Source organism: Mchenga conophoros, linkage group LG2, assembly GCF_057382185.1.
Source record: "Mchenga conophoros isolate Kocher_MC1m ecotype Shallow Benthic linkage group LG2, M_conophoros_male_GT1.1, whole genome shotgun sequence".
Classification (NCBI taxonomy): Eukaryota; Metazoa; Chordata; class Actinopteri; order Cichliformes; family Cichlidae; genus Mchenga; species Mchenga conophoros.
The window spans coordinates 27,616,427-27,628,597 of record NC_140527.1 but is presented as its reverse complement, the minus strand read 5'-3'; the positions used below and the strand labels follow the sequence as shown (position 1 = coordinate 27,628,597).

The 12,171-nt window shown below is 43.7% G+C and overlaps 1 protein-coding gene across 3 annotated transcripts in view; it reads right to left on the bottom strand.

The window, feature by feature from the left end:
* Positions 1 to 1,359: 1,359 nt before the first annotated feature.
* The window catches only part of nlgn3a (neuroligin 3a), a 133,715-nt gene continuing 122,903 nt past the window's right edge, over positions 1,360 to 12,171 (bottom strand). For all 3 annotated transcript variants that reach the window (XM_085291310.1, XM_085291318.1, XM_085291326.1), the window contains one exon: positions 1,360 to 2,316. In XM_085291310.1, the coding sequence (XP_085147436.1) occupies positions 1,461 to 2,316 (856 nt within the window). In that variant the 3' untranslated portion in view covers positions 1,360 to 1,460. The remainder of the gene's footprint in view (positions 2,317 to 12,171) is intronic.

Genomic DNA, 12,171 nt, shown 5'->3' with positions numbered 1-12,171 from the left:
TAGTTCAGTTGAATCTTTAGCTATTTTTTTTCTCTTACACATAAAATAATAGATTTATTTTGTAATCTTTAAGCAAAAAAATTAGACATATATAACTTTAAAAATAACAAAAGTGCTATTTTGCAAAGACAGACACCCAGAGACGCAGCAGAAACACTACTGGTGGATGAACCGAAATCAACAACATGGGAAGGTACTCAGCCCCCAACACCCCGTCCCCCCACCCATAACCACACAATATAACCTACAAAAAAAAAAAAAAGGTGCACGGACCCACACACACACACACTCACTCGCTCGCACACTTTCGTTCTCACACGCGCACACACCCGTTCTCGCTCTCTCGCAACTCTTGAGCTTGCAAGTTCCGACAATGTGTCTCTTCCTTTATCTCACGCTCCTGACCGCGCTTGCACGCAAAGGAATGAGAAATCATGTTCACATGCACACAAACACACAGGTGCTCTAAGCAGCATGTGCACGTGCACACCTCGTGGAGATAATATCGGATAGCTTGAACAGATAAATTGGCTGTAAAAGATGCACTTTTCTCTTAACGAAACAATCACAGTAACATAGTGTTTATCTCTGCCTTCTCATCTCTCGGCAAGAGCTGTCCCAGACAAATCATTTCTATATGAGCTTGAAAAAAAAAGAAAAGGAAAAAACACCATTTGGGTGGCTGTTGTGTTGATACGCAACAGAAAAAAAAAAAAAGAATGAGTTGCCCAAAATGGATTTTAAAAATCTCTACATCTGCATATCCTCTAGATTCCCATCCTGGATTCAGTCTCTCATCTTTGAGTCTCAACTGTTTGCAACACACCCCACATGGAATAGTCTCGGGGAATAAAAATAATGACAAAAAAACCCAACAACAACAAGCTTTTTGTAAGGCATTGAAACGTAAAACAAAACAAAGAAGCAATTAAAAACATTTCGTGAATATTGACGTAGAGGCCATTGTTCTAGACGTGTCTCCCGCAGGAGGAAAAGGGATGGGAAATAAAAAGCACTACTCTTTGTTTTTTGTTTTTTTTTGTTATGAATTCAAGAAAAAAAACTGTTGATATCTCCTCAGTCTGCTTAAAAAGGCTTTTAAAATGATTATTTTAGAAAAAAACACTGCAGAAAGACCCCGCAACCCCCCTTCTCTCCTGGTCGGGAGAAGGGAAGCAGTTTGATTTTGGCAGCTCTGCACAACTTGACATCCACGGAGAGCTCTCAGCAACTCTCCTCGTAGTAAAAGTCGTGTTAAATCTCCTCACGTTTTAATCTGACTGATGCCCTTCCCCTCCTCTCCCACCCCCCCTCATGGCCCTCCCCCTCCCTGTGATATTTATAAAACACAATCCTCTCCTCCATTCGTTCATCCGGACTGCTCCTCCTCTTCCACCCCTGCACCGCCGCCTCTTCCTCCCCTCCCCGTTTTTCGCCGGCTGCCCCATGCCTCCTTAAAGCTATACGCGGGTGGTTGAGTGAGAGTGAGGCAGGCCGGTGGAGTTGAAGCCAGTTGTGAAGGTGTTGTAGGGGTGCAGGTTGGGCATGCCTACCAAGGAATTGGGGATCATGGTGATGGTGTTGGGGGTCATCAGGGGGATGTCGTCCGGAGAGCGCCGGAGTGTGAGCGTGTAGTCGGGCAGCGAGGCCAGGCGCAGTGCCCCCTCATTGCTGTTCCCAGCCTCACACTCATGGTGCGTCTGGTTCATCTGCAATGACATGATCTCCTCCTCCGGCGCGTGGTGGCCAATGTCGTTGGATGTGGTCTGCCGCTGCGGGCTGGGCTGCCCGTGGCCGGAGTCCTGCCGCCGCTTGTCCTTGCGGTAGTAGAGGGCTGCGAAGGCCAGGACGTTGAGGAACAGCAGCGAGGCCCCAACAGCGATAGTGACGCTGAGCTCTGTAGAATAATCCCGAGGGTTCTCTACAACCAGCGGCCCTGTCTCCTCATCATCGCCCCAGGAGTCTTTGTCCTCACTGTTGTAGGCCGGGGACATAGGTGGCCTCTTGGTGTTGAATGGCCAGTTTTTCCCATTGGGCTTTTTGGTGGACAGTGTGTTCTGCGTGGTCTCTGGGGGCGGCACTTTGGTGGTGGTGGAGGTGTAGTGGAACATATCGTGGAGGTTGTACAAATGGGGCACTAGGTGTTTCCAGAAGGCCACTTTGGTGGCACGGTAGTGATCGCGCACACGTGGCTTCAGGCCAATATGCAGGTAAAGCTGATCCTGGGGGTTGTATTTGGACCAGGCCACCTCTTCGAAGCGATTGGCCTTGGTGTGGATGAACTTGGTATCTTGGGGAACTGGTTTGTTGGGATCCCTGGAGACAAGAAAGAGAGACTGTTAAATGTGATTCTAAGAGTACATTAAATTATTCAAGCTCTGACATTCATGTGGGATAGGAAACGTCCAAAAAAACTAAAAATACAAGCATGTGATTCACAGCTCATATTTTGGCGTGAAAGGGGTTCAGCTAGTGGAGAATTCATTGATTTTGCTCAGTGAAATCCACAACAGCAAAAGCACAAACTCGCATCGACCAGCCAAATCCTCCTGGTTATATAGGATTTGCGTGTGCATGCTGTTGTGTATATATATATGCTTTCTTCTTAATGAATGAGTTGAGAACGATTTCATATTATATTTTCCCAAATGTCTTTCTGCTTTTGGACACCTCTTTGAGCATAACCCCCCTCTCCTTCTCTTCTCTCTCCAGATGTTGTTCTTATTTCATTTCTAAGGCAGCCCACCTACAAAAAACAGGGCAAAGCCTTTTAAAGTAAACACATATGAATAAGTCAGCAGGCTTTAGGGCTCGCGTCAGGAGGCATCTTGTTGTTGATAATCCAACGCTGGTGGAGCCGTTTCGCTAATTGCTTAGGGAAGGCGGCACAGTGTGCATTGGCATCCAATGTGCTGATGTAAAGTGGACCATATTAATCAAGATACTAAAGGAACTGCTTAGCCCTGTGTGTCCATATATATGTGTGCATGCATGGATATCAGGATGTTTGCATGCATGAGAGCGAATGGATGTTTATGAGACTGAGCATGACAGACAAAAAGGAAAGAGCTTCTTCTGGATGCAGTACCTCCTGTGATCTACAGAGTTCACTGTTCCACTTTTCGGTTTTCAACATGCTGCCTCAAATGACCAGCCATTTCAATTACAGTGAAGCTATTGATTTATTGAACAAATTAACATATAGCAATCTCCGACAATCACACAACTCTTTGTTGCCGTACAATGTCAGAAGTGGGAGTTCTGCGACCCAGAATATTGCTTCTGGTAGTGATGAAAGAATTGTCCTGTAGCCACGAAAACCCAATAATTGATGTTGGAGCGGTGATGTTAAAACTTGCGCTGTTGCAAGGAGGCAAAGAGCAGTGTGACATTTCTCTAAATATCATGAAATATCCCTTTGTGGATCTGACTGCAATGTCAGTGGCAAGCAAAGTTAAAATTTAGCCGGGGATTTAGGGATATAGTGGCTACAGTGTTGTGTTTTTTTCCTGTTCTTTCTTTTTTTTTTTGGCACTGGCTGAAAAACCACCAAACATGGCTAAGAGAATTAACAGCCATGCCAGAAGAATTCAACCTCCATCCTCTCTCCTGTTCGTTTTTCTGCTGTCAATTTTTCTTTTTCAGGTCAGTGCTTCTGGGAGAAGTGAGAGAGAGAGATAGAGAAGGAGAACGAGAAAAAAAGACCGAGAGAGGTAGAGCAAATTGAGACGGCTGGAGCTGAATTCCTTCGACCACGGCTGGTGTCAGCAGAGCGGCCCGTAAATAACCTCTTTTATTAGGCCCGTAATGATCCCCGATGAATATTGACAGGCAGACTATGATGACTTTGTAGCTGAATATCAGTAATTAAGTTTCAAAGGAGTAGGTGGTGGAGGTAAGGTCATATTGATCTCCCCGTGCGCAACATGCCAGAGAACAGGATGTCAATGGAGCCGCCTCAGACGTAGCTGTCTGCAGCCTGCGTGCTGCATGAATTCTTGCAAGAGTGCACCAGTGTGCACACACCCATGCAAGCACAGGCTCTCGCCCTCTATCTTACACACGTGCATGCGCATCGACAAGAACGATGGATATCGACACTGCTGCATTTAATGGGAATTCTTTATTTCCATAACACCATAAATACTCTCTTTTCTGGAAGGTCAATTTGCTGAATGGTGATGGCACAAATATTGCAACTGTCCTCTGACAGATCTCACAAAACAATCAGCATGTGCATGTGGGGAGTGCAAGGGAGTGGTGGTGCAGAGGAGTTAGAAAAGCTCTTTGGTGGCTGGCTGGCTGGTTCAGTGCAAGTGTAGATGAATAATTTAGGGAACACAAAGAAATCAATGTGGCATCTTTAGTTAATTTGATTTGCCGCATTAGAGAACAACTGGCTGCCTTATCTAATTACACACACATATGCTTGGGTAATTGTTGCAAAGTCAATAGTAAACAGGCTACATTCCTTTGAACAATTTCTACCACTGCTGCTCAACTTTGGGCTCCTGTGTGGCTTTGAAGTGCTGCCCTGAGCTGCAGAGTCACAGGGAGTGATCTGAACTCAAGCTTTACTAGTCAGTGTAGCGAGGGCAACTAGGTTACCCTGTTCGATTTGTATCAGTGGGTGCTGCTGTGCGCCGTTGTCAGATTGACTGTTTCTTGAGTGCTGTGCTGCTGTGCTCTCCATCTGTGGTAAAATAGTGCTGTAATCATTTGTTAAAGTCTCTACAGGTGCCAACCTGTCTGAACTGCATGCTCATCTTATAACAGGTCTACTGTAAAATCCAACACAATAGGCTTTAATATATTCAGCAAGAATGAAGGTGCCAGGTTTTGTTGGGAAGTGTTTTTTTAATCTTTGTTTAGCATGTATGCATGGAAAAAATAGTATGATGCTTCAGCAGATACTGTGCTTAACATGTAAAGATAATAAAGACCAGAGGTGTGGACTCGAGTCACATGACTTGGACTCGAGTCAGACTCGAGTCATTAATTTTATGACTTTAGACTTGACTTGAAAAAATGTTCTAAGACTTGTGACTTGACTTGGACTTTTACACCAATGACTTGGGACTTGAATTGGACTTGAACCGGTTTACTTGAAAAGACTTGATATTTTACCCCAAATATAAAATTTAACATGCATATTATATGGAGATTGAAAATGTGACGTCATTCACGGGTAGAACCGCAAAGGATTCTGGGAACTCGTGGCAAGCGGTACTAGCGCACTCAGGCTTTCAATTAAAATCAGTCACACAGCGATAAAAAGAAACACAAAAATGTCAAGAAGCTGTTGTATTATTAACTGCAATAGCCGGTCGCATGACAGCCACGGGAAGCCGACGGGTAAAGAGATCGGTTGTTAACGGATTACGTCGTTGAAGAGCAATTGTTCGAGCCATGTTTCCGAAGTAACAAAGAGGCGACTGGATTGCAGCCATTCAAAGATCAAATATAACGTCCTAGAACACTCCAGCTCACAGGTTAGTCTGCTCCAAGCATTTACACAAAGGTCAGTCTGCTGTTGTAGTTAATGCGTCATTTTTCTTAACATAATTGGTGATATAGGTTACAAGCAAGTCTGTCGCTGAACAGAAATTGTCGCGCTATGCTCCTTTATTTATTGTGCATAAATAGTAAATTATCCTGACACAATATTGCGTTTCGCTTCTGTTATTATGGTACACTGACAAAAACACATACTTTTATTCACAGGATAAAACAGGTTTTTTGTATCACTAATTGCCCAGTACGATTACAGCATACAGTATTATTGTCACTGCTACATTTCTGTGATGCTACCAGAAATTATTTCCACTACTAATTAATTACCGTTGAGCTCAAAGGTCCTATTAATAAACGGTTAACGAATGTGTATTTATGAAGACGATTTGTGAGACTGGTAAACTTATGATACGTACGATGGTCTTTCGTTCTACACGGTGCATTTCAAGGTCCTGCACCCATCCGTCGGTAAACTGTACCTGGGCTTGTTGCAGTGACCGGAAGTTACTAAACTTCATGAGTGTATGCACTCACTCCAAGAACCATATAATTATAAATATGCATATAAATATGCTAAGATGAGATAGCTGACTTCATCTAACTAGCAAATGTTTTCCAGGCTACGTTGGTGATACAGTTTTTTTTAATGTGTATGATATTTTTGTCATGCGATTTTAAAGCTGGTCCTACAACCGCATCCAAGAATAACATGCAGCTTATCTCAGAACTGTCGGTGAAAATTATTCTTGGAGCTAAGTTTAATTGAGCTGCATTTTAAAGAGGTGCAATTTCACAATTTGTGTATATTTTCTAAGTTCACTATTTTGTATGTGTTGAGAAAAACACAGATTTTAAAATTACATGGTCTAATATTTACATTTAGCATAACTGCAACATTATTTTTTCGTTTGTTTTTTTTAAAGACTCGAAAGGACTTGAAATTCAAAGTTTCAGACTTGTGACTTGACTCGGACTTTTACACCAGTGACTTGAGACTCGACTCTGACTTGCCTGACATTACTTGAGACTTGACTTGAGACTTGAGGATAAAGACTTGAGACTTACTTGAGACTTGCAAAACAATGACTTGGTCCCACCTCTGATAAAGACACTTTGGGGTTTTTTTTTGCCTGTCCTGTTTGGATCTTTAGCCATCAGAATTGTTGTCTCAAGGCCAAGAAAGATGCCAAGCGGATTTACTTTACCAATTGGATCATCATGGCCTTGCCATATTGGTCCATTTGATTGACCTTTATTATAATTATGTATTTATTTTATTTTATTTCGGTTGTTACAGATGGGACAGACATGATTGGGGGATAGGACAGGGAGAAAGAATGAAAGAAAGAGGGAGAGAAAGAAAAATAGAGGGGAGAAGAGATGGTAAGAAAGGGGGGGAGAAAAAAAAAGAAAAAAAACAAAACACCTTGATCACGTATGGAGATAAGAAAAAACAGAAGAGAAAACAAACAAAAAAGAGCAACATAATAAATACAACACCATCACAATAAACTAGCTAACAGTAGATAACAGTAGATACTAAATATTACATGTTATTGAGCAGTACGCAAGATCAACAGCGCACAATGTGCTTTGAGGTAGCAGCCAAGAAAGGTGTAGTTTGTGTCTGTGAACACCCGTGTGTACACCTGTGTGGATCAGCATGCTTGTATTCAAAAGGTTTCTCCATGTAACAATCTGCTAGGGAGTGTGGGGAGCCATAGCCCCATCCCCCAGGGCATGAAGCAGGTATGGAGGAGATCCAGGCCCCAGACATCCAGAGGCCCCAGAATACGAGGACCCAAGGAGGACCACCAGGGGGGCAACCGTGCCACCCTCCTGGGAAGAGCTGAGGAGAGCCCCAAACAAGAGGTCACCCAGCAGCCATGGAGCAGAGGCCAGAGGGGGTTGCAGTAACGTGCCAACGGGTTCTGCCGGCAGCCAGCTGTGCCAGAGAGGACCGGGCCTCAGGCCCAGAGGCCAATTAATAAAAATAAATAAAAAAGACACTTTAAAGGAGTTCCAGTGTCTAATTCGGATGCTAATTAGAAGTTACGCCAGTGAATTTTCACTGTCGTTAAAAAAATTAAAACATATATTAAAAAACAATTTTAACCTGTTCAAACACTTCTGGCAAGCTGATATTAAATGGGAGGGTGTGTAGCTATTCATTTGAAGTGTCTGGATAAACTCAGATTAAAGCCAAATCTTGTGATCACCAGCTCTTTTCACTTTTAAACATAACATCAGTCTGGGTACAAAACTGTGCAAAGTGCACTGTTGTCCCGTCTCACCGCATGCGTTCAGCTCTGTGGCGAATGCCTAGTGTGACTTGCATGAAGAGCCCTGGCATAATGTGATGTTTGTGGTCCTGTTGGTGCTGTCAGAGCTCCCCTGCATTAGCTGATAGCCTGCTTCCTGTCAAACCTCCCACCTAATCTGGGGATGGCCACTGAAGCTGTGGCTGGACTCCCAGGCAGAGGAGAGGGATTATTACACCCATAAAAGCAGGCGTTTTAATGGCCTTTCAGATTTCCTCTGATGTGTTCATATGGCCGTGGTAGTATAAACTATCGCCTTCATCTCCTCGTCACAACCTCCCGCCACCACCAATCTCAGTGACCTGCTGACCCCTGCTAACCTTGGCCTGTCAAGCGTATTTAAGTGTTCCCATGTGCTCTTATTTATGATTGATGGAGAATTTGGATTTCATCTCGCGACTGTCAGCCTGCGTGCCTGCATGTGCACATCTGTGTGTGTGTGATTGTACTGGATTTGGGCCACATTATGGTACAATAACCTCTTGGACTGAACAAGTGAAGCACTTAAACACAAGACATGTCACATTTCACAAAGCTGTTCACGCTCTGTGGTGAGGACAATGGGCCTCTCCCGGCTGATATAAAAAGTGTTAAGCAGTTCTGCTATAAGAAGCCGTGCCACCTGGATGACAGACACGACTCTCGGCTCTGCCTACACATGTGGCAGAATGGGACCGGAGCTCATTACTTATTCCGAGCTCTATCTGCAAGCGCTGATGTAAAAGGTAGATAAGGGGGGAGAATGAATATCATTTTCTTTCTTTTTTCATTCCCGGTGTACCTCCTTCCCCTTTTCATCCTGATGTAATTTGAAGCGCTTGAATGATCATAGACCTAGCCATCACCAAATCTGAAAAGACACGTTTACGTGCCCTAAGGCGGAAGACAAGAATCTATTTTCACTGCACTCAAGGTCTCTGAATCCTGAGCTGAGTATAGCTTCTCAATTTATATATATATACATATATATATATATACATATACATATGTATATATATATATATATATATATACATATACATATATATATATATATATATATATATATACCAAGAAGCATGCATTAATTTAACGGCACTGATGCTCATTTTGCTAGGCTGCAGAAAAAAAAGCTTTCTTTGGTATTGTTGTCATTGTTGCGTAACAAATTCATCCCCTGCAGTTGTTTATCTCCTTACCAGGTGACGCAAAGTAAGGAACTAATTGTAATTTTCACTCCATGAGAAGGTTACCAGATCTTTTCCCCCGACACTGTGCTTGAAATTTTGAAGAAATACACTCAGTCTCATTCTGTTTGTAGACTTCGTCTTGGTTCAGTGTATGGGATGGGCTGGAGGGGGGCATCCTCAGCGCTGAACAGGCAAATTATCAGCCTGTGCTCTTTTGCCCTTCATGTGGTTGCACGGTGGGACATGGGGCTGGGCTGAGTGATGCGAGGTTCATATTTAATGGCAGCCTTCGGTTCAGCAGGCTAAGTGATGCGGGGCGAGGCGCTGTGACTTTGGGGTGTGCAGAAGTGTTGGAGGACACAGCTCTGGGGCCGCTCCCTGTTATAGATGCCATTGATTTGTTTGATTAGATGAGTGGCAGCGAAGAAAAAAAAAAAACGCTTCTCCTGGCTCTCACGAAACTTTCCCTACTTTCACTTTGTCCTTTTTTTTTTTTGAACAATCGGGAGCTTTAAGCTACGTCTGAAGATCATTTTACATGAATACGTTTAAGAATATTATTCATGTTTTAACCTGACAACCACTTATTCGCAGACGCATACATGCAGATCTACTTCCTCTTCTCCTCCCCTGCGGCCCTCCTCTCATTACATTCACTGCACAGCATAGACACCGATCAATGGCATCCCGGCCCCTTAACAAGCCACACCACTTCCTTACCTTCTCTAATGCAAATCAGGATATTGGCTACAAATCTCCTATCAAGTGAGTGCCTATTTAATGGAGTAGGTAGGTTGCTGTTGGGGGCTGAGCTTTTCGACAATGCCAAGCATTCAGTACTCCCGGTGCAGGTTTAGTCGGTTGGGCCTAACGAAGGAAACTGAAGAGAACCAGGGATAATCCAGACGAAGGACAAAGAGGGAGATCAGAGTTGAATGATGTAACTACTAGACAGCTGGGGTAAAAAAAGGAAAAAAAGGCTGAAGCTTTGCGTGAATGAGGTCAGACAGGAGAAACAGCTGATGTATGTGTGTTGTTAATCCTACAGAAGAGGAGTGTTCGATTGACAAGTAGGAGGAAAACAAAAGAAAAATCAACCAGCAGTGTTGTAAATCAGAGTGCTGGCTGTAACACTGTACCACAGACACACAGTGTAGTTACTTCTGTCTACATTTGTTTAGTTGGCAGCCTTTGTCACCAAACCAATCAATGGTGCATATTTTAGCTCACACTGTGATCGTAATACATGACTGTATAGAATAATGAGAGAGAGAGTGAGAGAGGAATGGGGGATCTGTGGAGGAGAATTAAAAAAAAACCCAACAACACGTGACAGCGCTCTGCTCTCTAACTACCTAGCTATACCCAGCACTGCATGTGGCAGAGCTCAGACACAGAACTGGGGAAATGAGCACAAGCCAGCAGGATAAAAACAAGTATAAAGATGGACCAACAAATTTCTAGCACTAATGATATATAATGATTGATCTTTTCCAGGCCTTTCATCATCCTGTCTTTTTCTGAAGACTTCTGCCAAAGTTTCTTTCTTTCTTTCTTTCTTTCTTTCTTTCTTTCTTTCTTTTTTGTGTAAAGTTGTGTCGCTGCTGTGCTCGCATCAGTCGCAGTAGACTTGTGCGCGAAAAAAAAAGAAAACCAAAGTTTTGACAATACAGTTCAGATGAAGTTGTTGTGGCAAGCCCAGGCCAATTTTTGCTAGTCAATAGTAAAACAAATGTTGCAGCCAGAAAAAAAAACCTCAGAGCTGAGCAAATCCCTGCGCTTCGGAAACATCTCTGACTCTTGGGAAAGAACGGCCCCATAGTGTAAACGCACACTCTCGCTCTCACAATCACACCCGCACACATGTGCGCACACACACTAAGAAGATTTGACAGTGTGCACTCTGTATGCTTTTATGCTTCACTGATGCTGATGGAGGAAAAAAAAAAGGGCATGGGAAGGGATTTGCCCTGTAAAGATGACACAAGAGAGCCAGGGACAGGAAGAGCTTTGGGGGGAATGCTGCTATGATACCCACTGTTGACATGCAGCCCAAGTGTTTCGACATCGTGTCACACATGTTCTTACAGCCGATTTAGAGACAGGGGCAGGAAGTGCAATCTGGGTCAGTTCATTATGAACATCTGGAAGGGGAGCGAGAGCTACTCTGCAGATACAGGCGAGATGGCTGTTGGACGAGCCATGAAGGCGAAGCCAATTCAGTTGGGTCTTAATTAAAAATACGTCCTCCTGAGCCAGATTGCGTTGGGTGGTGTTAGAAGAGAGTGATATCCCCTCACGTTGTCTAAATGAGAGGCACGAACTTCAGAGTCTGTGGGAAATATCTTAAATCCTCAATTCCCCCCCTCCTTTAAGAGTTTATGGTAGATTCCTTTACATAGGCCTGGGTAAAATTACCCTTTAAAGCAGCACGGTGAGTTTTTATTCTGCTGGCATCTAATCCTGGGCTCTTTACCATCTGAGTGCCTAATTGTGGTTTGCCTGTAATCTTTCTATCTGGAGACAGGCCAAGGCGACACACCACAGGACAGATACCCATAACATGGTGAACACAGATCTAGAACCGGTTTATCCTCTCGCTGCTCTGCCCCTAATCTCAATCAATCAGTGACATGGAAATCTACAAAACTGACATGGGGTCAGTTGTAAAGTGCAGTTTGCTTTTTCTACTCTTGGCGCATGCCAGGGTGAAGGCTAGGTTAGGGTTACAGCAGGCTCACTGCCCACGGCGCTGTGTTGAGTCTGACTGGATATAGGCATGGCAGACATGCTGTCATCCTTCATCAGAATTAATTTTGGTGACATCACAAGATCCAAGATCAGAGACATAAGCACCATGCATTGTTAACTCGAGACCTCAAACTTCTGTTTGTCATTTAGATTAAACACATTGTCTCCTCTCATGAGACCAGATCACTTTCTTGAAATGACAAGTTAAAAAAAAAAGAAAAAGAAAAACGAAAATCAATCTGCGCACATCTACAAATGCAGCTTTGTGTGTGTTGACACAAAATGGCTGCCAGGCAGAGGAGACAGCTGTCCGGGCATCACTGATGGACTTCAGTGCTTTCCGACATCAGTCCATCTGCACTAGTCAGCCATTAGCAGCTCAAGGTCCTATCAGCCAGACGATTGGATGTAAATGC